At 35.1% G+C, this 26,092-nt stretch overlaps 1 protein-coding gene across 1 annotated transcript in view; it reads right to left on the reverse strand.

The window, feature by feature from the left end:
* Positions 1-26,092, reverse strand: part of Klhl1 (kelch-like 1) — a 413,770-nt gene that overhangs the window by 109,703 nt on the left and 277,975 nt on the right. Inside the window, exon 6 of the mRNA NM_053105.2 lies at positions 25,241-25,427. Coding sequence (NP_444335.2) covers positions 25,241-25,427 — 187 coding nt within the window. The remainder of the gene's footprint in view (positions 1-25,240; positions 25,428-26,092) is intronic.

The following is a 26,092-nucleotide window of genomic DNA, read 5'->3' on the forward strand; positions in this document are numbered from 1 at the left end:
AAAGTTTGCAAAACCAATGGGCCTCTTTCTCCACTGATGGATGACTAGGCCATCTTCTGATACATATGCAGCTAAAGACACAAGCTCTGGGGTACTGGTTAGTTCATATTGTTGTTCCACCTATAGGTTGCAGATCCTTTAGTTCCTTGGGTGATTTCTCTAGCTCCTCCACTGGGGGCCCTGTGATCCATCCAATAGCTGACTGTGAGCATCCACTTCTGTGTTTGCTAGGCCCAAGAATAGCCTCACAAGAGACAGATATATCAGGGTCCTTTCAGCAAAATCTTGCCAGTGTATGCAATGGTGTCAGTGTTTGGAGGCTGATTTTGGGATGGATCCCCGGGTATGGCAGCCAGTATATTGTATTTTGAACAAATATTCCATAATTCCATTCTATTTAACATAATCCTTATCACCTCTACCACATGTCTTTCCCAAGTTCATATTCTGGCCAAATAAACAAACATTAAACAAAAACTAAAAACAAAATAAAAGATCAAAAAACCATTGTTGCATCTAAAAGCATCCACTGGAGCATGAGTAGTCTATCAGGGACAAAATTCCTGGAGAGTACACATTCTTTTATCTTTAAAGTGTCAGAAGTCAGCTCAGCAGCCAGAAATCATTCTTACTGAGTCTCCTAACATCCATGTTGAGAGTTTTACTGACTTGATAGTGGCAACAAAACAGGTGGTAGACTTTCAATCAACATGTAACATTGCTCTCCATACATATGGGAGGTATGTAATTTAAACTATGTTATATAATGAGGAAATAGGTAATGCTACATTTTTTAATGTAAGTGAATATAATGTTTTAATATAAAGATAAGATCTTATAGTTACAATTATAATCTGTTGTTTTATATGTCAGGTACTAACATCAAAGCTGAGAGCTTTATTATGGTTAGCCAAATTCAGATTTATTACATATCTCAGTTTTTTATATCAAAGAACTTACAACCAAGATATCTTTATAGAAAATGAACAAATAGTTTAAAATGTTGTTGAGAGTTTATTTCCAATGTTCATCTTCTTAATAAATATTTGCTAAGCACAATAAGTTTATACTACTTGACAGTTGTACTCATGCATTTTTATAAATTAATGTGTTTTTTTATTTGACTTCATTTAGTAAATCAAGCTATTCCTCTATCTGTTAGGGTTGGGATGCTTATTTCTCAAGGTGCACCTTCCACAGAATGTGGTTTCAAATTTTCAGCCTCTGTCCAAAATACAGGAAAAGAGAATGGAATAAAAATTGAATGTCTTGGACATTGCTCACTAGTAAGTTTGAATCTGTGGCAAAAAAATACACATTTCATCAGAGTGTTATGAAGGACAAGAAGTCCCATTAATCTCCATCTACAGCTATAAGCACTTGAAAAACACACTTTTCCTTTTTCATAAATGGTCATTTGCCACACACCACTCAAAAAGTGTTCAGCATCCTTAGAATCACGGAAATGCAAATTTAAAGTGCTTTCTGACTCCAGCTAACCTCGGTCAGAACAGCTATCTATCATCAAGAAAACAAAAGGCAATAAATACTGGCAGATATATAGGAAGAGAAGAACATAGAAACTATCCAGAAAACTGAAAATAGATGTACCATGTGATTGCACCGTACCACTCTTGAATATGTACCCAAAAGAGGCTAAGTGAACACAGTACAGAGACCTTTGTATATTCATATTTATTTCTGCCCTGTTCACAATAGAAAAGAAACAAAACCAGCGTAGGTAGGTAGATAAAGAAATCATGGTACACAATGGAATTTGATTCAACTCTAAAGAATAATAAAACCATGACATTTGCATGAGAATGGATACAACTGAAAGTCAATTAGCAAAATATGGTAGACAGGTCCGATGTGTATCCTCTCATGTGAGCCTAGACTATTTATGCAGTGTGTGTCTGGGGCCATTAAATTAGAAAAGGAGATCACAAGAGAAGGGGAGTAGATCTCAAAGTCATGGATCGAATCAGGTAATGAAACACTCCTGACATGAAATGAGGAAGGAGTTAGAGTGCTAGTCAGAGGAGGGCAAGAGACATAGGAAGAGAGGCAAAAATAAACAATGAATGAAAGAATGAAATCGAACCACACACTTGTAAGATGATGCCAGAACAGAACTTTGCACACTAACCTAAAAGGTTAATAATAATTAAAATGTGAGCTGTCTTTTTGGATTATGAAACACATTTTTTAATTAGTCGTAATGGCTGTACACTATGAATATACTAATAAAACCAAATAATTTTACAATTTGTGCTATGTGAGTTAAATGTTGCAATTAAAAAAAAAAACAAGTTTAAGTTCTTAAAAAAAAAAAACAACAAAAATAACACACACACACACACACACACTTGAAAAGTCTTTGTGAACCATGACAATCTTCTCATTTCATTGTGACTTACAGTGTTATATTTTGTGGCATTTTGGTGACTTCTACTTATCTCTATTTTATTTTTTGTCTTTATTCAGCTCATGACAATTTAACCTTGCCAAGTCTCTTTCACTCTCAGAGAATAACTACATAGTGAAATCCTAAGGTATAGGTATTTCTGAAACACACGCAAAACTCATACTCAGAGATGTAGGGCCTGTGATGGCCTAAAAATGACTTACTATGTTTGCATGGAGAGAAAATTGATTAAAAATTATTATATATTTTACTGAAATGGATTAAAATGAATATAAGATACTTAATGATTTATAATTCCAATAGGTATTTTAAGACAATCACCAGTCAGTGTTTATTTCTTAACACTCCTAGAGAATATATAACAATGTGGTCTAAATCCTTTACCATGAAGCAAAATAACATTTTCATTCAACGAAATTCAGATTATTTTGGTTGAGGATGTCACCTATAATGAGAGTGTGAGATAAATTTACAGTTTCAATAGCCACAGTGATTTGTCACTTTCCCAAGAAGACAAGGGTGTAACACCAAGTGTCATGGCCTGATTCACTGTTCAACTGGCAGAGCCTCATTCTATTCCTTTTTAAAGAGCATGGCTCGAGAGTTACAGTGCCCTGTGTTACAGACACTCTGGGATGGACATCAACACTAATTTCACTTAACTCATGAGCATCTCTCCTAACTTTAAACAACATTGTTAAGAAAGCAGATATCGTCATTTAACTCAGTTCCTCCCCGGGTGTCCTTGGGGACTGTGATTCTCTGGCAAATGAATCTTAACCGCCTGATGGTGGACAGTGATTCCAGAAGGCAGCTCTTGTGTGCAAAGCAAAGCTGGCTTAGGCTGACAAGCTGTGATTCATGGCTTTGAGTTGTTTCTATAGCTTTGTGAAAAGCAGTGACCTTGAACCAGTAATCTCCATGATGTGCTTCGAGTTCAAAGAAAAAGAACTGAAGTGGAACTGAAGTGGATGAGTGGAGTTTCAGAGGGAGCATCCAGAAGGCCAGCACTCAAAAACCAAACCAATACAGTTGCTTTTATTGTATCTATTTTATCCAATAATAAAAATATAAAAAAATCAAGATAGCATCTTAGGGTTACTGTATATCAATAATTTCAAAGGTTTAGGTTTCATGACACATAACTATAAGGGAATAATTTCCTTAAAAAATTTAGCTATGCTTAGTTATGTGCTTTAATATATCCAATTAGAGAATTTCAGAATGAAGAGCTCTGCTTTAAAAGGTCTTGACAGTAGAACTGTGTATGTATATCAAGCCAAGGAAGTAAAATAATCAGGTCAAATGGCTAATATCAGCAGATATGTCACTTTCTGGTTTGTCTCTCAACCATGATGACAATAGACAGATTCAGACTAAAATGATCTTGCTAAATCCTTTAATAAGAAAGAGAAAAATTATACCGTGCTTACCCCTAAAAATAGATAAATTCTTTATGTAAAATATAGGCAACTGCAAGGCATAAATTGAATAGGAATATATCATTGGTTTTGCTCACTGTAAGATGATCAAAGGAAGGAAATAATTTTGTCATTTTTAGATGGTAGTTAAATTTCTCCATGTTCATAAATTTTCAACTTCTTTCTCCCCTCCTTTATCCTTAGTAATATTAAAAGCGCTTGTTTGGTATTCTCATAGAATATTTACAGCTAGCTGATTAGACTGCAGTTGTTTGTCAAATTAATTATATGCTTGCCTTTGGCTAACAGTAAGTCATAAACAAAGAGGTAATACAGCAAAAAGAAATGAAAGCTGATTTAATTCTACTTGTCCACTCAGCTAACCACCATCTGAGTGCATATACTGTACCCATGGGCTTGGCATGCCATTGGCAAGGTATATTTCACTGAGTTTCATTTAGTATCCATTGCCATCCTGAGTAACATGATAAATGTAACAACCCAATAATTAAATTGTGTTACTATCACCTCTACTACATTCTGCTAGGAATATAGTTTTAAAAGATACTCAGATTGCTTTAACTTAATTTGTACATTCCATAAAACCAAATAGTCTACAATTTATTTAGTTTGACATGACTTGTCTCTCTGCTAGTCTGCTATTATACTGTATGATTTGTTGAAAGAGGTTGTATCCACAAGAGAATGGTATGTTTCAAGATTTTTATTCTCCTTTGGATAAATCAAAACAAGGATGACTTTTTTGGATCCTTGAAGTGATGATCCTCACATCCTACCATGATATCCCAGCTCTGTTTCCTCATAACAGATAGCATAATTTAGCCTCATGACTAACATAGACAAATCTCACTTTTATGATTGTGCTATGCATGAATTTCTGGCACTACTATTTAGACTTCAATAACATCAGTCTTTAAGCAGCAATCCTCACTTTTGATAAATCATAGCATCGTTGCTGTTAGTAATTCCACCAAGTGTAAGCTTTGCTCCCTGTTCCCAGTTTACAAATTGCTCCTTTATATATTCATATCGCATTATCCAATGACTGAAAGTGACTAATTTTGAGTGTTTTATAATTCCATTTTGCTTCTTTATGCTAAAGCTCCTAGTAAAACATACATACACACACACACACACACACACACACTCACACACACACACACACACACACACACACACACACACACACACACACACATACTCTCACACACACACACACACACATGAAAATTTCCTGAACGGAACACCAATGGCTCATGCTCCAAGATCAACAATCCACAAATAGGACCTCATAAAATTGAAAACCTTCTGTAAGGCAAAGGACACTGTCAATAAGACAAAACAGCAACCCAGAGATTGAGAAAAGATCTTTAACAACCCGCATTCAATAGAGGACTAATATACAATGTATATTTAAAAAAAAAACTCAAGAAGTTAGACTCCAGAGAGACAAATAACCCTATTTTAAAAATGGGGTACAAAGCTAAACAGAGAATTCTCAACTGAGGAATCTGGAATTGTTGAGAAGCCCTTAAAGAAATGTTCAACATTCTTAGTCATTACAGAAATACAAATCAAAACGGCCCTGAAATTCCATCTCATACTAGTCAGAAAGGCTAAGAACAAAAACTCAGATGACAGCAGATGCTGGTGAAGATGTGGAAAAAGAACAACACTCCTCCATTGCTGCTGGGATTGCAAGCTGGTAAAACCACTTTGGAAATAAATCTGTTTCCTAAGAAAATTGGAAATTGTTCTACCTGAATATATATATATATATCCTGGACATATACCCAAAAAGATGCTCCAACATATAGTAAGGACCCAGGCTCCACTATGATTATACCAGCCTTATTTATAATGGTCAGAAGCTGGAAACAACCCAGATGTCTCTCAACAGCAAAATGGATACCAAAAGTGTGGTACATATATACAATGGAGTACTACTCAGCAATTAAAAACAATTACTTCATGAAATTTGCAGTCAAATGGATGGAACTAGGAAATATCATCCCGAGTGAGATAATCTAGACACTAAAGAATACACATGGTATGTGTACTCACTGACAAGTGGATATTAGTGGTAAAGGCTACAACGTTCACGGTACAACCCTCAGACCATATGGAACCTAGGAAGAAGGAAGCCCACGGTATAAGTGCTTCAGTCCTTCATAGGAGGGGGAACAGAATGATCACAGGAGTTGGAGGGAGGGGTAATACATGGGAGAGAGAAGAAGGAGGTCAAGGAGGGACGCAGGATCAGGTAATGGATGCGATTGGAAAGGTTCAGAGGGTCAGGAAATTGAATAAAAATAAGTAGCAGTGGATGATACACTGGGATAGCCTATGGAGGGTCCTAGAGAGCAGGTAAGAGAGAGGCTCCCAGGATCCAACAGAGTTAAAATGCTCAGGAAAGGGAAGATAGGACCTGCAGAGATCAGCTCCAGTAGATAGGCACAGCCCCAGTCGACGGATGAGATTCATCCATCTCAAAGATTTTAACCCAGAAATATTCCTGTCAAAAGGAACGAAAGGAACAAAAATGAAGGAGAGACTGAAGAAAGTGAGATCTGGGAACTGCCCCATCCATCCTTTCTGCAGACATGGCATTCTTACAGTGTTGCTGTTGCCAAGAGGATCTTGATGACAGAAAATTGGTGTGGCTGTTCTCTGGGAGATTCTCCCAGCACCTGAGCAATGCAGATTGTGATGTTTGGTTCCCCCCATCAGATTGAGCTCAGGGACCCCAGTGAGGGAGCTGGTGGAAGCACTGGAGGAGCATAGGGGGATTGCAACCCCATAGGAAGAACAATGTCTGCTGGCCAGGTCACTCAGTACTCCCAGAGACTAGACCACCAACCAAGGAGAGTACAGGGAGGGATGCTGAACTCTAAATACATATGTAGCAGATGATGACCTTGTCTGACATCACTCAGAGAGAGGCCGTTGGTCCTGTTGAGGTTTAATAACCAAGCTTAGGGGGGACGCTGGAGCAATGGGGTGGGAGTGGGTGGGGGAGCACTCACATAGAGGCAAAGGGTAGGAGGTGAAGGCAGATGTGGGTTTGGGGAGTTGTGGAGAAATTACTGGTAAAGGAGATATTATTTGAGATGGAAACAAATGGAATGATTAATAAAAATAAATAAATAAATGTCAGGGAATTAAAAAAAAAAACTTTGTAAGTCACCTTGTGAGTTCCTCCATTACCCCTACATGACTAACACAGTGTATAAGGAACCATATAAAAGGTAAACAAATGAACAGAATCCCAACTCTAACAATGAAAATAACAGGAAGCAACAATTACTTTTCCTTAATATCTCTTAATATCAGTGGACTTAATTCCCCAATAAAAAGACATAAGCTAACAGATTGGTTAATACATCATATTAACTCAACTACTTCATACTCATCAATGGTAAAATCTTCCAAGATGAACCCTCAATTCTGAATATTTATGCTCCAAATGCAAGGGCATCCACATTCAGTAAAGAAACTTTACTAAAGCTCAAAGCACACATTGCACCTCACACAATCATAGTAGGAGACTTCAACACCTCACTCTCATCAATAGACAGATCATGGAAACAGAAACTAAACAGAGACAGAGTGAAAGTAACAAAAGTTATGAAACAAATGGACTTAAAAGATATCTATAGAACATTTTATCCTAAAACAAAAGGATATACCTTCTTAACACCTCATGGTACCTTCTCCAAAACTGACCATATAATTGGTAACAAAACAGAAATCAACAGATAAATATTGAAATAATCCAATGCATCCTATCAGATCACCAGGGACTAAGGCTGATCTTCAATAACAACATAAATAATAGAAATCCCATATACACATGGAAACGGAACAACACTATGCTCAATGATAACTTTGTCAATGAAGAAATAAAGAAATTAAAGACTTTGTAGAGTTTAATGAAAATGTAGCCACAACATTCTCAAACTTATGGGACACAATGAAAGCCGTAGTAAGAGAAAAACCTCATAACTCTGAGGGTCTCCAAAAAGAAACTGGGGAGAGCATACACTAGCAGTTTGACAGCACATCTGAAAGCTCTAGAACAAAAGAAAGCAAATTTACCCAAGAGGAGTAGACAGCAAGAGATTATCAAACTCAAGTCTGAAATCAACCAAATGGAAACAAAAAGAACTATAAAAAGAATCAACCAAACCAGGAGCTGGTTCTTTGAGAAAATCAACAAAATAGATAAATCCTTAGCCAGACTAATGTGAGGAACAGGGACAATATCCTAATTAATAAAATCAGAAATGAAAAGGAAGACATAACAACAGAATCTGAGAAAATCCAAAAAAATCATCAGGTCCTACTACAAAAGCCAATACCCAACAAAACTGGAAAACCTGGACAAAATAGACAATTTTCTAGACAGAAACGAGGTACCAAGTCAATCAGGATCAGAGTAACGATATAAACAGTCACATATTCCCTAAAGTAATAGAAACAGTCATGAATAGTCTTACAACAACAACAACAACAACAACAACAACAACAAAAATACTAGACCAGATGGGTTTAGCTCAGAATTCTGTCAAAGAAGACCTAATAGCAATATTTCTCAAACCATTTCACAAAATAGAAACAGAAGGTAGTCTACCCAATTTGTTCTATGAATCAGAATGACTCTGATACGTAAACCACACAAAGACCCAACAGAGAAAGAGAGCTTTAGATCAATTTTCCTTATGAAGATCAATGTAAAAATACTCAATAAAATTCTAACAAACCAAATCCAAGAACATGTTAAAATGATCATGTATCATGATTAAGTAGGTTTCATCCCAGGGATGCAGGGATGTTTCAATATATAGAAATCCATCAAATAATACACTATCTAAGCAAACGCAAAGACAAAAACCACATGATCATCTCATTAGAAACTGAGAAAGCATTTGGGAAAATCTAACACCCGTTCTTTATAAAAGTCTTCAAAAGATCAGGAATTCAAGGTACCCAGACACATAGACCACCCAAGATACAATTTGTAAAACACAAGAAAATCAAGAAGAGGGAAAGCCAATGGGTGGATACTTCGTTCCTCCTTGGAATAGGGAACAAAATACCCATAAATGAGTTACAGAGACAAAGTTTGGAGCTAAGATGAAAGGATGGACTATCCAGAGACTACCACACCCAGGGATCCATCCCTTGATCAGCCACCAAACCCAGACACTATTGCATATGCCAGCAAGATTTTGATGAAGGGACCCTGTCTCATATGAGGCTATGCCAGTGCCTAGCAAATACAGAAGTGGATGCTCACAGTCATCTATAAGATGGAACACAGGGCCCCCAATGGAAAAACTAGGGAAAGCACCCAAGGAGCTGAAGTGGTCTGCAACCCTATAGGTGGAACAACAATATGAACTAACTAGTACCCCCAGAGCTCATGTCTCTAGCTGCATATGTAGCAGAAGATGGCCTAGTCGGCCATCAATGGGAAGAGAGGCCCCTTGGTATTGTAAACTTTATATGCCCTAGTACAGGGGAATGCCAGGGCCAAGAAGCAGGAGTGGGTGGGTAAGGGAGCAGAACGGGGGAGCGTATAGGGAACTTTCTGGATAGCATTTGAAATTTGAAATATATATAAAGAAAATATCTAATAATAAAAAAAAAGAATCCAAGGTCCCTATCTCAACATAGTAAAAGCAATATACAGAAAACCAGTAGCCAACATCAAACTGAATGGAGAGAAACTTCAAGCAATCTCTCTATAATCAGGGACTAGACAAGGCTGCCAACTCTCTTCCTACCTATTTAATATAATACTTTAATCCTAGCCAGAGCAATTAGACAACAAAAGGAGATGAAAGGGATATAAATTGCCAAGGAAGAAGTCAAGATATCACTATTTGAAGATGATATGATAGTATCCATTAGTGACCCCAAAAATTCCACCAGAGAACTCCTAAACCTGATAAACAGCTTCAGTGAAGTAGCTGGATATAAATTAACTCAAATAAATCAGTGGCCTTTCTCTACTGAAAGGATAAACAGAATGAGAAAGAAATTACTGAAACAGCACCCTTTACAATAGTCACAAATAATATAAAATTAGTTGGTGTGACTCTAACTAAGCAAGTGAAAGATCTGTATAAGAACTACAAGTCTCTGAAGAAAGAAATCAAAGATCTCAGAAGATGGAAAGATCTTCATGCTCATGGATTGGCAGGATTAATATAGTAAAAGTGTCTTGCCAAAAGCAATCTACAGATTCAGTGCAATCCCCATCAAAATTCCAACTAATTATTCACAGAGTTAGAAAGGGCAATTTGCAAATTTATCTGGAACAACAAAAAACCTAGGATGGCAAAAACTATTCTCAACAATAAAAGAACCTCTGGTGGAATCACCATGCCTGATCTCAAGCTGTACTACAGAGCAATTTTGATAAAAACTACTGGTATAGTGACAGACAAGTAGATAAATGGAATAGAATTGAAGACCCAGAAATAAACCTACAAACCTATGGTCACCTAATCTTTGAAAAAGGAGCTAAAACCATCCAGTTGAAAAAAAAAAAAAAGACAGCATTTTCAACTAATGGTGCTGGCTCAACTTGACAGTGAGCATGTAGAAGAATGTGAATTTATCCATTCTTATTTCTTGAGCTTTTTACAGCTCAAGTCTAAGTGGATCAATGACTGCCACATAAAACCCGAGACACTAAAACTTATAGAGAAGAAAGTATGGAAACGCCTAAAAAATATGGGCACAGGGAGAAATTTCCTGAACAGAACTCCAATGGCTTGTACTGTAAGATTAAGAATTAACTAATGGGACATCATAAAATTGCAAAGCTTCTGTAAGGCGAAGGACACTGTCAATAGGACAAAAAGGCCACCAACAGACTGGGAAAGGATCTTTACTAATCCTAAATCTGAGAGGGGACAAATATCCAATATATACAAAGAGCTCAAAAAGCTGGACTCCAGAAATTCAAATAACTCTATTAAAAACTGGGCAACAGAGCCAAACAAAGAATTCTCATCTGAGGAATACCAAATGGCTGAGAAGCACCTAAAAAAAAATGTTCAACATCCTTAATCATCAGGGAAATGCAAATCAAAATAACCCTGAAATTCCACCTCACACCAGTCAGAATGGCTAAGATCAAGAACACAGGAGACAGCGCATGCTGGTGAGGATGTGGAGAAAGAGGAACACTCCTACATTGCTGGTGGGATTGAAAGCTCTTGCAACCACTCTGGAAATCAGTTTGGCATTTTTTTCAGAAAATTGGACATAATACTACCAGAGGAGCCAGCAATACCACTCCTGGGCATATACCCAGAAGATGCTTCAACATATTGTAAGGACACATGCTTCACTCTGTTCATAGCAGCCTTTTTTTTTTAATAGCCAGAAGCTGGAAATATCCCAGATGTCACTCAGCAGAGGTATGGATACAAAATGTGGTACATTTACACAGTGGAATACTACATGGCTATTAAAATCAATAAATTTATGAAATTTTTAGGCAAATGGATGGAAGTAGAAAATATCAACCTGAGTGAGGAAACCCAATCACAAAAGAACACACATGGTATGCAGTCACTGATAAGTGGATATTAGCCCAGAAGCTCAGAATACCCACAAACACATGAAACTCAAGAAGAAGGAAGACCAAAGTGTAGATACATTGATCCTTCTTAGAAGGGGAAACAAAATACCCATGGAAGGAGTTGCAGAGATAAAGTTCAGAGTTGAGACAGAATGAAAAACCATCCAGAGACTGCCCCACCAGGGAATCCATCCCATATACAACCACCAAACCCAGACAGTATTGCATATGCCAGAAAGATTTTGCTGACAGGACCCTGACATAGGTCTCTCTTGTGAGTCTATGCCAATGCCTGGCAAATACAGAAGTGGATGCTCACAGTCATCTACTGAAATGAATGCAGGGCCCCTAATGAAGGCGCTAGAGAAAGTACCCAAGGAGCTGAAGGGGTTTGCAGCCCCATAGGAGGAACAACAATAAGAACTATCTAGTAACCCTAGAGCTCCCTGGGGCTGAACCAGCAATCAAAGAAATGGATGGATCATAGGGCTCCCAATGGAGGAGCTAGAGAAAGTAGCCAAGGAGCTAAAGGGATCTGCAACCCTATAGGTGGAACAACATTATGAGCTAACCAGTACCCCGGAGCTCTTGACTCTAGCTGCATATATATCAAAAGATGGCCTAGTCGGCCATCACTGGAAAGAGAGGCCCATTGGACTTGCAAACTTTATATGCCCCAGTACAGGGGAACACCAGGGCCAAAAAGGGGGAGTGGGTGGGCAGGGGAGTGGGGGTGGGTGGATATGGGGGACTTTTGGTATAGCATTGGAAATGTAAATGAGTTAAATACCTAATAAAAAATGGAAAAAAAAAAAAAAAAAGAAATGGTAGAACTCATGGCTCCAGCTGCACATGTCCAGAGGATGGCCTAATTGGTAATTAATGAGATTTGAGACCCTTGGTCCACTGAAGGTTCTATGCCCTAATATAGGGGAATGCCAGGTCCAGGAAGCAGAAGTGGGTGGGTTGGTGATCAGTTGGAGGGGAGATGGGATAAGGTGTTTTCGGAGGGGAAACTAGGAAAGGGGATAACATTTGAAATGTAAATAAGGAAAACATCTAATAAAAAATACAAAAAAGATAAATAAATAAACAACACCCAATAAAATTTTATGGCATTTAAATGTAAATATGTAGCATGCAAATCAAACTCAATCATGAAATTTTATCATTTTTGTTTTATATTTTCCCAACTATTAAAATCTAAGAAACAGCCCATAAAAGGTACAAAAATGGTATGTTTCTCTTGGCCTCCAGGTCATAGAATTTGATGCCTACCTTTAAAATACTCATAAAATTGGGAGAAAAAGAGAGATAATAACTAAGGCTCACTGGCTAAAGAAAACAAAGACATATTTATGTTTAGGAAGAAGTTTCAGCTAGCACTATGTATGTCCAATGTTGTTCATGAGTATGGCCTCCTCAGTCACAGCACATACAGCAGCCACACTGGTCATGTGCCCTACCTCCCTCCTGACTTTCCTAATTAAACTTTCTCTATGAGTAATATTCCCATTCATTATTTGACATTGTGTTTGAAGTTGTCACCTTCTGTACAGTTTAAGCTGAAATAAATATAAGAGAGGGGTATTGGTAGTTTTTCACTGGCATTAACAATAGTGACTTTAATTGGTGATCAGTAAATGTTTTAGGACACTCATGATCTGAGTAAACTACAAAAATGTAGAAAACTGTGAAAAATCATGCATGAAATGAATGTCGTGATCTATTTTTCAATTAGTATTTCCCTGATGATTTTGAAGGATCATATTTCTTTTTCCCATTTTTTTTTACTTACTGTATCTATATGTATATATGAGTCAATCTAAAGATGGAGTCCAGAGGTCAATTTGAGGGAATTGGTTTTTTTTTTTTAACATGTAAGATCTGGACATCGAATGAATCTTAATAGTAAACATCTTTACCCGTTCAGCCATCCAGTTGGCCTGACATTGTGTTTCTTAATTGGAAGGGAAATATTAGCAAAATTATCGTAAGTTTATATTTAGTACTCACCAAGAAGGCATCTCTAAAATGATTTTAATCAGACAGAGGAAACTAATTTGATTAGCAATATTTGTAGTCAAATGCTCAATTTAATAAAACTTTTACATGTATAATAAGTAAATATTTGTATCCACTGTGATAAATATCAACAAATAACAACATATATTTGTTTCACTTATTTTATTTTTATATGTGTGTTTGTATGTATTGGGAGTGCATCTGTGCGCTATGGTATGCTTGCAGGTATTTGAAAACCACTGTGGGAATCAGTTCTCACCTTCATCCAAGTAGATATCCAAAACTGAACTCACATCATCACTTTGGCCATTAAGTGTCATGATCTGCTAAAGCATCTTGCTCGCTCTGTACATACCTTTTAAATTTTTGCACAGTATAGTCTGTTTTCAGGTATCATTTTATTGGTGACATACATAAAAATACATTTTAAAAGTCTCCACTTTGAGAGAGGGGGTTGCTGGGTGTTGCATTAAGAACCTTGAGGTGGTTAGGTAAGGCTCTATCTCTGATTTATACCTTTGATGGTATGCTCGCTCTCTGCTTTTAAATGACAGATATACAATGAGAGGGTAATGAAAGGTGCAGTTGTCTTCTTCACATAGACGCCAGAACATTTTAGAACTTTAGCTTTTTCATTGCTTTTCTCAATGCTTATGCCAGAGAAAACGAATCTGCCCTGACTCTTCCCTTTTTAATCACTCCTGTGTATTTGTATATCTGTTTGTGTGTGCATGTGAGTATGCATGTGTGTGTGTGTGTGTGTGTTTGTGCACATACAAAAACAAGCCTACACCTACAATAACTGTTGCATGGTATAATTGAAAGGATGTGATACCTGTATGTCCTTGAATGTTTATTCATGACTTTTTCTATTCATGTTAACTCATTTATAAATTTGTGTACATACTTAGAGTGTAAATTTATATTTCTGAGCAATATTAAATATTTCATGTTCCTAAGAGCATATTTACAGTTCAAGAGTCAAGATAATTTGAGTGCACGTAGGTTTAATATATTTTTTTTGCAAAACTCTTTGGCAATATATTAAAATATATCTTGTAATATTAGTATATGAAACTCTACAATAACAGAATTAAAAATGATGTCCTGATTTAAATGCAGTGTCTGAGAAGGGGGTAAATAAATAGGTAATAATTTTTCTAAGATTTAGGAAAAATGACAGCTGCACTTTTTCTGATTTATTGAGCACTGATGTAGTTTTTAAAAGTAGGGTTTTTTTCTGTGATTATTATGCAATAAATATTTTTGTAGTCTATATGTCTAAAGTAGTGTTGATGCACGTGTGCAAGTACACATATGGGGAGTGGATGCATGTGCAAGGTCAGAGGTCAAAGCCTGCTATCTTAAGCAGTCATTCATTATGGCTAATCATAGGAGCAATAAAAATAATAATAATGAATAACATGTATTCATACATAATACATTGGGGATGAAACAGACTCTCTTTCAGATTCTGGATATCTCAGAGACCCAGCATAGAATCAGATGATATATATATCTGATTATATGATATAATACATATACATATAAGCTGTATGTGTATACATATATATAATCTATATATATATAATCTGTATGTATATATAATCTGTATTTGTATATATATATATATATTCCTTTTCTTTTTTGTAAAGATTTATTTATTTATTATATGTAAGTACACTATATATACACTATATATTCCTTTTCGTAAAGATAATGGATCTAAGAAACTTGCATCAGGAACGTACATTTCAAAGATGTTAATACATATTTTTACTACTTAAAAAATACTAACTTCATTTACCTTTGTACTTAGCATTAAAAATTTGTTTAAAAATTCACAAAACCCTAATGAAATCTTTTACATTATACTTTGAAAATGTTATCATAAGGCTTGCCAGAATGTGATCAAACGTGGTTTTTATTGGTAGGAGTGAATAGTAAAATATTCAGTATTCTGTGTGATAAAAATATTAGATTACAAAGTCTAAAGTGAATTGATCTGTTAAGGCATATTCATTTTTTCCAAATATCTAATTTCTCGCATTCTTTATGTAACTCATAAACTGGAAAATGTATTCAGCCCCTTTGCAATATCTGTTTGTTGGTGTGAGAACTAGTGATAATCAAACATACTTTAAAGAGAAATGTAGTAAGAATTGTAACATGCTTGGAGAATACTATATGAATGCCATTCTTACCACATCTTAGGTTCAGTATAAATTAAAGAATGATAGAATAATTCAAGTTTGGAAATATAAACATGCTTATTCTCCTCCTTCACTAACTGATTAGGAGAAAATATGATAATCTTTGACAAAAAACTGTTGCCTGTAAGTGTGTTCTTCTAGCTGGGCTGCCTTGTCTGGCCTCAGTGGGAGGGAAGCACATAGCCTCACAGAGACTTGAAATCCTGATGTTTTGATCTGTAAGGTAATCTATAGGAACATGGATTATTTGTTTGTCAATGCCCAGCTTTATTTGGAGGTAGTGGTACTTTTACTGGAAAAAACACAATGGAGAGAAATCAGGACTCAGAAAGCATACCCCGGAGGGACTATATGGACACCCAACCATCTTTACTTCTTTAGATTTTATTCAGTCACAACTGACACAGACCTCCTTCTCCTGTGCCCTGCCACCATGCTGTGCTCTGCTACCAAGGCCAAAAAAGTGAGGCTAAGGAACATTTGAAGCATCTCAGAGTACGAAGAGTGCAAACTTTTCTTCCATATAAGTTCTTTATCCCATAAAATTTGCTACAGTGTTAGAAACAAGCACAAATTCCATGTGATGTTTCAATACACGTTTATTGGGTAACCAGGTTAAGCATATCTGTCACCTCATTTACCACATAGTATTTTTAGTGAAAGAAAACATGCAAGTCCTGTTTTCTAGCATCTTGAGATAATTACCAATTATATTCTGATCAATCACATAGCTTTCACATCATAGGGATTGAAAATAGGATGCATTTTCAGGAAACAAAGAAAGAGAGAGAGAGAGGAAGGAAGGAAGGAAGGAAGAAAGGAAGAAAGAAAGAAAGAAAGAAAGAAAGAAAGAAAGAAAGAAAGAAAGAAAGAAAGAAAGAAAGAGAGAAAGAAAAAGAAAAAAGAAGATAACAAAGAGACTCATACTAAGATTTAAATGAACATGAAAGGAAGCTCTCACCGAGAACTGATGCTATGCATACCATGAATGACGTCTAGGGAATCTATTTCTCTTGTGACCAATGCAAAGCAACGCGGTAGAACACACCAGACACTCTATAACAGACTGTCTGAGACACTTAGAAAGGTTGCCATGGCTCTAAGCCAGCAAACCTCTCCACATCAGAAGAAAGAACTTATAGCTTAAGCTCCAAAATGGTTCAAAAAGAGTTAACTATTACACCAAAATATTACTGCTCTAAATAAAGAAAGAAATATGAATGTGCATATAAAATAACAGCTAGCAAGTTTTTCTTTCTTTCAGCTGAGTAAGATGACCAAAGGAAAGAAGGCCAAGGGGGAAGAAGGTTGCTCCAGCCCCTCGTGTCATCAAGAAACAAGAGGCCAAAAAAGTAGTCAAACCTTTTTTTTTTTTTTTTTTTTTTTTTTTTTTTAATAAAAGGCCCAAGATCTTCACCATTGGACAGGACATCCAGCACAAAAGAGATCTCACATGCTTCGTCAAATGGCTCCACAACATCAGGCTGCAGCGGCAAAGAGCCATCCTCTATAAGCAGCTCAAAGTACTTCCTGTCATTAATCAGTTCACCTAGGTCCTGGACAGGCAAACTGCTACTCAGTTGCTTAAGCTTGCCCACAAGTACAGGCCAGAGACAAAGCAAGAGGAGAAACAAAGTCTACTGCCCCGTGCTGAGAAGAAAGCTGCTGGCAAAGGGACATCCCAACTAAAACACCACCTGTCCTCCAAGCAGAAGTCAATACAGTCACCACCTTGATGGAGAACAAGAAGGCTCAGCTGATGGTGACTGCCCATGACATAGACCCCATTGAGTTTGGTGGTTTTCCTGCCTTCTCTGGGTCAAAAGATGGTGGTGCCTTACTGCATCATCAAGGGAAATGCCAGCGTGGGGTGCCTGGTCCACACGAAGACATGCACCATTGTTGCCTTTACACAGGTGAGCTCGGGAGACAAACGTGCTCTGGCTAAGCTGGTGGAAGCTGTTAGGACCAATTACAATGGCAGATATGATGAGATCCGCCTCTACTGGGGAGGCAATGCCCTGGGTCCTAGGTCTGTGGCTTGCATTGCCAAGCTGGAAAAAGCAAAGGCTAAAGAATTCGCCAATAAAACAGGTTAAATGTACACTAAGTTTCTATACACAGATATAATTACATAATTATCTTCCAAAAAACCCAACTAGCAAAAGTTATATACTCTTATGCTCTTAAGTATTGCCAGTATCAGCCATGATACATAAACCTAAGATGAATAGACTTGCAGCACTGTTTAACTCATCTATAGCTTCAACCAATTATCTAATCTATTACATTTTTCACAAGTATAATGCAATTGTATTAATGTTTTTATTTCAATTTTTAAAAAACATTATACTTTCCTAAATATCACATATATTTTTTATATAAAATTATGCATCCTAAGAAAATAGCCATGATTTAAATGATGAAGGAGGATTGTGATTGTTATAATAAATATTGTGACACGTAGAAAAGGGGCTGGGCTGTTCTTCATTTTAATCTTCAAGGGGTAAAAGAAAAAGGCCTTCACACATGCAGAGAAATGTTCACTGTTACATGAAAAAATACAGAAATAAAGTAAAATTTGTAAATTTATCAAATAGTTCCAAGTAGAAAATTCTGCCACTCCAGTCCACAGGGGCTCTGCTTCTTGTGTCAGGTTTCAGAGGCTTTGGGTTAATAATTATTTAGCTTCTTTTTTTCCAAATGCACACAACTAAAAGTGACATTTTATTGAAGAGACTAATGTCCAGATGCAACGGGATGCAGAACAGTAGGCCCAGGACTGTTTTCTGTGTTCTCTTGGAGGGGAGCTCTATGGACAGAGGCCAGGCACTGAGCCATCCCAGAACTTTGCCAGAGGCCGCTCTGCAGGCTTCTGACCTTGGCGAACCAGGGACTGTGCAGAGCTACAGAGCAGTCAGGACCTCAGAATTCACATCCCTCAGGAGAGCCTAGGATGGTATGGCTGCTAGTGGGATCTAGGTATTTTCTTATTTCTAAGTAATTTAAGATGAGACAGGAATCAAGGAAGAAGATAGATGCAATGATGCTTTAGCAATATTTCTAAGGTTTGGTTCAGTCTCAGTTGACAGAGCCAGATCTAGCGATAAGAATTAAGAGAACTTTTTGTCCTACTAAGGAAGAGAGGTCAGGTATAATTATTGAAGGTAAAATAGGAGGACAACTCTCACAGGTGATAAATGTTCTTTCGAAAATACCTTATTTGTGTTTGGAAGACAATATTCTCCTTAACTGTCTGCCTAAAGAAAATGCATTCTGGATGCAGGAACTTAATGTTTTCCCAAGCTCAGTGTAATTTCTCATACAATATTCATCACTCCTTCAGAATTTGCCAGGCTTGTTATGTAATCTAACAGATTCTTACAGCAAATCTCTAAGGTATTAAAAAATGTTTTTACTTTTTTTTTATAAGGGAAAAATTGGTAATACTCTCCTAATGTGCCTATGTGGCAATATGTCCTATATGTGGATATTGTATGGTATAGCCAGTGAAGCAAAACAAAAAAAAATCATTAGAAAAGGAGAAATCCATGGTTAGTTACTTCTCATTATGTACATAATCAAACACATCAAAACTTTTAAAACAGATTGGACAGGGTGACATATGCTTTTAATCCCAGGATTTAGGAGGAAGACTCATGTGGATCTCATTGACTGTCAGGCCATTGCTATCTGTTCAGTGGTACTCTGTCTCAGAAAGAAAGCAAAGCAAAGAATGTACACTTACATTTTTCAAAGAGGAAAAATATAAAAATAAGGAGTATCAGAGATTGAGAGATTGTTCTGTGCTCAAGAATATTTGTTGCTCCAGCTGAGAAATCTGGGTGATATTGGCAGCAATATCATGGAAACTTATGACTGTAAGTTTAGTTCCAGAAAATTCAGACTATCTTAAGGCAGTGCAAGTACAATGTGCACAGAAACAATGGGGTTAAACCTGCCCACAAGTAAGTAAGTAAGTAAGTAAATAAGTAAGTAAATAAATAAATAATAAAAACAAAAGGCAAGGACTCAAAAGTTGCATTATGCAGTTATTATAACATATTAGATATCTATTTCATAGTAAGTTTCAGTGAGATTTATAAATGATATATAAATCTGTACCTAATTTCCAGAAAAAAATTACTTCATATGCAATAGAAGCCATGTCTTCCCACACACTGAGTTTCCAACTAGATTCTCCCAAGAGACAGGGATGCAATAATAAATAAGAAAATGCCCGTGATCAGATTACTTATGGAAGCATTGAGTTATAGTGTAATAAAGTTCTCAGAGACAAGCTAAAATATACTTTGGTATTTGTATGTGGGTAAATTGCTCAAACTGACTTTTAAGCATTTTATAAAATACAAAGTTTAATATGGAAAACAAGAAGTTCTGAATTAAAGTGATATAAATTACTTAAAGCACACATATATTGATATACTTGCTTATTTAATGTCATGCTGAAGATAATGAAGAAAATATAAATGCATCCCAATTGTTAGACATATAAACCTCTGGGTATGTTTTCATGTACAAATTTGTACTTTAAAATAGATTTTATGCTATGATATTATAATTTTGCTTTTAAAAACTTATTGCATTGTATATTTTCTGTTTTTGTCCCTAACATTTTTATAATTACAATGAAATTAATGCCATCTTTAGAAAACATAGTGATTGAGCAAAAAAGTGATTCCTATGTTAATAGAAATAAATAGAAATAAATAAATAAGTAAACTCACAGAAATATAACTTATAAAGAATTTGGAAAATATTTACCATCAAATATTATCTAACATCTTAAATAAGCATGTAAATACCTAATATTGTGACAGGATTATACTTCAATGTAAGTAATTACCTTTAAGTCAGGTCTTCAAATATATTTAAATACTGTATTTTTTCTAATAAATATGTTATTGAAAATGTAGAAAGTTTACTCATGCAATGTATCAATAGATTTTAAAATTCTGTTTATTTTGGTTGATGATAATTTTATATAAATATTTCTGTATAGTTATTATTACTTACATTTTAAAATTATGTTTAATGTTACATGCCAACTTATATTTTATATTTAATAAGTACAAATAAATATAACACTTATATTTAAATTATTTAAACCATGCTAAAATTATTTCTTTCTTACTGATACGTTTTGCAAAATTTTTAGTGACAATATAATTACGAAAGCTTTCTCCTTGTTATTTCATTACAAATTGTGTCAGTTAACCGACTCAAAAGAATGCCAATTTTATTTTATTTTATTATTTCCCAACACATCTGGTAAATAAATGACAAGAACATAACAAACTTAGTCATCTCATAGAACCAGAAAGCAGAGCAGAGAAGGTCAAAGCTACAGGTGCTTTTTTTCATCAACTTTGCCTTGGTAACTTTACCTTTTCTTCTTATCTACATTAATAAATGTTCTATCTAGTAAGAAAAACATCCGGGAATTAATCTTGCAACAAAAGAGGTCTCTGCGGGAACATCATATTCCAAAACATAGCAAGTTTTAGGGAAATTGCCTCAGTGGTAACACTTGCTTCACATGTATAAGTGCCTTTATTTTACCTTAATCATCGCAATGACGTACCTGCACAGCAGGCTGCAAATTAACATTTATTATTTAATATTTTTATTTGGGGTTTCATTCTTGAATGGTTTTGTAATTTTCTTCCAAGGCATTTAGGCATCCTCGTGTGCATATGAATATCACTTTCATAAGCTATATATTACCTCCTATCATCACTGTATACCCCCAGTATTATTTCACAGAATCTTTATACTCTTATGTTCAGAGTTACTAGCCTATCCGGCTTTATTACATAATATAGTAAGAAGGGTCTTCCTGGTTACTGCGGAGGTACCTTCATTTGTAATGTATATACACACACACACACACGCATACATACACAGAGAGAGGGGGGAGGAGGGAGAGAGGGAGAGAGAGAGAGAAAGAGAGAGAGAGCGGCATGGCAGTGTTAGTTTTTGTTTTTATTTACTGCATCTCATATGATCGTTCTTCTTCAACAGAATTAGAATAATTTGTTGAAATTTCAGAGCTTGGGGATTTTAAGTGTCACCAAGCCTTTAAACATGCATTGCTCTCTGATTTTAATGATGGTGTCTCTAGAAGAGCATCACCTCTTTATAAAAGACATTCAGAATTCCCAAGAATAAGAGCTGTTAGGTCTTAGCTAGTCTATGGTTCTCATCACAAGTTAATGTTTGTTGTTGTGTTTTAAATCAGATCCAATAACTCTCATTTCTTAAACAGATCATAGACTTCCTATGGTACAAATTCATATCTATACTTCTATTTTCATCATCATCAGTGTTATTTTTCTGTCTCATAAGACTATTAAGCCAATACTTGGCATCTTTGTATTACAGCTAAAAATAATTACTCAGAATATAATTAGGTTAGGTAATTAGACATTATATTCATTGAATTACATTTTCCATCCAGTAACTTTATTTTAAAACATTTTTTCAATATTTTAATTGATAGAGTTGGTAGCTTCTTTAATTTGGTAATTATAATCATATGTCTCACAGGACAAACTAGTTCCTACTTCATAGCCAAGGATACATATATAAAAGTGTACATAATGTGTATACTATGCATAATGTACCTAAATGGGTTAGGACAATGTTTGCATACTCGCAATAGATACATAACATCTATCAGCACATGGACAGAGGTTATTTGCAGATCTGAATTTTGTCAGTTAAGGAAGTCAGAAAAATGCCATTTGGACAGCCATCTTTAGAAGTTACAGATTTAATATGGAATAAAGCAATCATGATAAAATTATGAAGGGATCTTTAAATAAGCACTGAAAAGTTAATCATGATTTTTTTCCTATATTTTAAGAAAACTGATCTCTCAGTCTACTACTTCATATGTTTCCTATATTTATTACTTTTGTTGTGCTAACTTGCAAGGAAAGTGAACACATATTTAAAAAATAACTCTTTACAAACAACACAAACTAATAAGTTGCAGAGAATTCTTGAGAAAAAATAAGCAGAACAAAATTCCCCAGAAATTATCTATTTCCTATTCAATATTTACATTTTGTTCTTTTTTTTAAAATTATCTTTAATCACTTTTTACAGTCCAGTAATTAATACTCTTTCTTTTCTGCCCTCTAACAGTTCCTCATCACATTCCTCCTCCCTGTGTCTCCAAGAGGTTATTCCCACAACCTCACACCACCCCACACCTCACCAGGTCTCCCTATTCCCTGGGACCTCAAGTTCCTCAAGGGTCAGGTGTGTCTTCTTTCACTGAGCTCTGAGTGTGTGTGTATATATATTATATACATATATATATAATTAGTATTTCATATATATATACATATACATATATATATATGTGTGTGTGTGTGTGTACATATATATATGAATGAAATACTCGGATTTATTTTTCTGTATTTAAGCATTATATGTAATATGTAAGTCCTCTATGGCTAAGGTATAATAACAATCCTTAATACTTAAACACTTGGCTCCCAGTGTATTTCTGATATAATAAAGAATATGCTATATCACTCTTGATATCTGTTTATCTATCTATCATCTATCTATCTATCTATCTATCTATCTATCTATCTATCTATCTATCTATCTATCTATCTATCTATTCATCATGTACACACACACACGCGTGTGTGTATTTCCTTTTACTGAAAATAGATTTTTTTCTTTGTATAATGTATCCCAGTAAAAGTCTCCCATCCCTGTATTCTTTCCACTTTCTCACCACAACTCCTTTCATCTGGATTCAATGGACTTTCCCTGTATAATTGACTCTCAGTCTCTATGAAATCATATGAACTCTGATCATGTTTATTTAGAGAGCCGTATCTTCATAGTATCCTCCATCCCCTCTGGCTCTTACATTCTTTCTGTTTCCTTTGATGATGGTGAAGGAAGCAACTGATCTACAGGTATAGCAGAGTGTAATGACATATTGTAGGAGTCGATTTATGGTTGTTTTTAATTGTCTTGTTTTCTGTTTTATTTAGACATTTATTTTTCAGCTTCACTCTAAGTCAAATGTAATATATTGTCTCAAGTTCTTGAGCACCCAAGGAGTTCCAAGTATGACTTCGAACTTCTGGATTGGAACTCATATCAAAGAAAGCTCAAAGACTTTCTGTCACAATGAACCTAGTATATCATGTAGGCTGAATGTCATTGTAGATCAAAGAGTTTGAGGCTAATTTGTGTTCATATTTTTCATTTGATACTGTGCAAAGCACAAAATATGTTATGTTGTTCAGGTAAGTGTAATAATATCTGAGTGGTTATTCATAATTATTAAATAAAGAGAATTAAGATCCTCCAGGAAAGTTTAATATCTGATTAATTTCTTCATTTAAGAAAGACTAGTTTCAGGATTAAAAAAGAAACAAATTCTCAAAAACAATTTCAATTAATAGACTACATATTCTCATATTATTCGATCTTCTAGCAACTGTATGAAAGCCACAGTATCCACCAGCTTCAATGTTAATGTTTTTAAAGAAATCGGAACTTTAAAATACAAGTAAACAGATATAACATATATAAAAATATTTTTCTTAAGTAAAAATTCCAGAGAGCATATCATAATGTCATTAAGTATTCTGCAGAAATGATTTAAAGAGCAACAGCTATTAAATAACTAAAAATTCAAATTAACATTTATTTGTTTGGTTTCAAAAGTATAGTTATGTTTTGGTGATATTTATTTGTTATTCAATGCTTACAGCATTTGTCCTCTGAACATGTACAACTACAATTGATCATACATGGTAAATTTTCATGGTGAAATATACCATTTGAAAACACAAAATGGCATGCATTCAGTAAAATATGCACAATTTGCATGCAACACTCTGTGTGCATGTGTGTGTGTGCCAAAACATGAACGAACACATGTGTGTGTATGTGTCTTTTGTGTAAACTAAGGAGATAAAGAGAACCAATGTGTTCATATTTATTACATTTTACAAAACCTATACACCACTTTCTTTAAAGTGTACATGTTGTTTTTTTTAACAAACAAAGAAATTATTGAGACATGAAATTAAATTCTCGAATATACTATTTCCACTGACAATAGCTATTACCTATTCATTTTCTGTCCTTAGTGTTTGATGCTCAGCTCCTCAGTGGTAGAGCTGATTCATTACTGCACTCCTAGCATCTCTATCTTCTCATAATGTACTTCTTTCTCATAGAAGTGAAGTATCATTCCAATGTACTCAAAATACAGTTCCTGATTTCCAAGCAGATAATTTAAATTCTATTTCAATTTCAAATCTAATAAATCAATGTTATGAAGACATAGAAGTGGGGACTATAGATTATAAGTAAGAAATAGAGTTTTAAAGTTTCCCCTACTTTTTAATTGCATTGTTTTATTATAACTATGTGTAAATATGGTTAGTTTATACAACTTACATTATTCAAATTGAGTCATGATACAACACAGGGCATGGGTTAATGGAGATCTAGAGTCACATACCTTTGTTATTATCCATTCCCCCCACTGCATAAAGAGTTCCAACTGTAGATTTTCTGGGCTTAGTTCTTGGACTTTGCATTAAAGTTCTTCTTTCGGGCAATAGATGATATTTCATTGCTTCCAGAATCAGTTTTTGACATTCCAAATCATTCTTGAATAGTGCATGGTTTTCAAGGTCAGCCAGTATCTGTGAATAATACACAGTCACTGTTAATCGTGTATGCTAAATTGGTGAGTATATGCTCTATGTACTGACATTAGAAGCTTAATTCCGTTGCCATTACTCATACATTTGGAACACAGGATAGCAATCTTTTCTATTTTTACTTCAAAATATTCACATTGCAACCAAAATATTTAAATGGGGGATTGTTGCAGTTAATAAACTGATTCCTTAAAATTCATTAATCTTCCAATTTTGATATATGTGTAGAATGTCATTAATATTAAAAGGGTGAACCTAAAAGTCTTGACATTGATGTGACTTCTAGCTAATTAGAATGGATTAATTTTGGTTTATAAATAATTATGTGTTCTTTTTATTAAAATGCAAATTAATATTAAGAAAATATTTTAATAAGTATAAGCTCAATTTTGAGTATTAAGCTTTAAAAACTGAATATTTGTGGCATTATTACCTTAGTGGATAAAATTATTTTAATAGTTTAAGATAATTAAATTATATCTTTAAATTAATTTCAATAAGTAATACACTCTACTGTCATTTTCTTGATATTTGTAATGTTGCATGTGGATAAAGTTCTTCTGTTTACATGCATATAGTTTCCAACCTTTATTTGAAGATAATTGTTGAATAGCAAATCATTAGTAAGTTCAACTTTAATTTCAAAA

This window comes from Mus musculus, chromosome 14 (assembly GCF_000001635.26).
Source record: "Mus musculus strain C57BL/6J chromosome 14, GRCm38.p6 C57BL/6J".
Taxonomy (NCBI): Eukaryota; Metazoa; Chordata; class Mammalia; order Rodentia; family Muridae; genus Mus; species Mus musculus.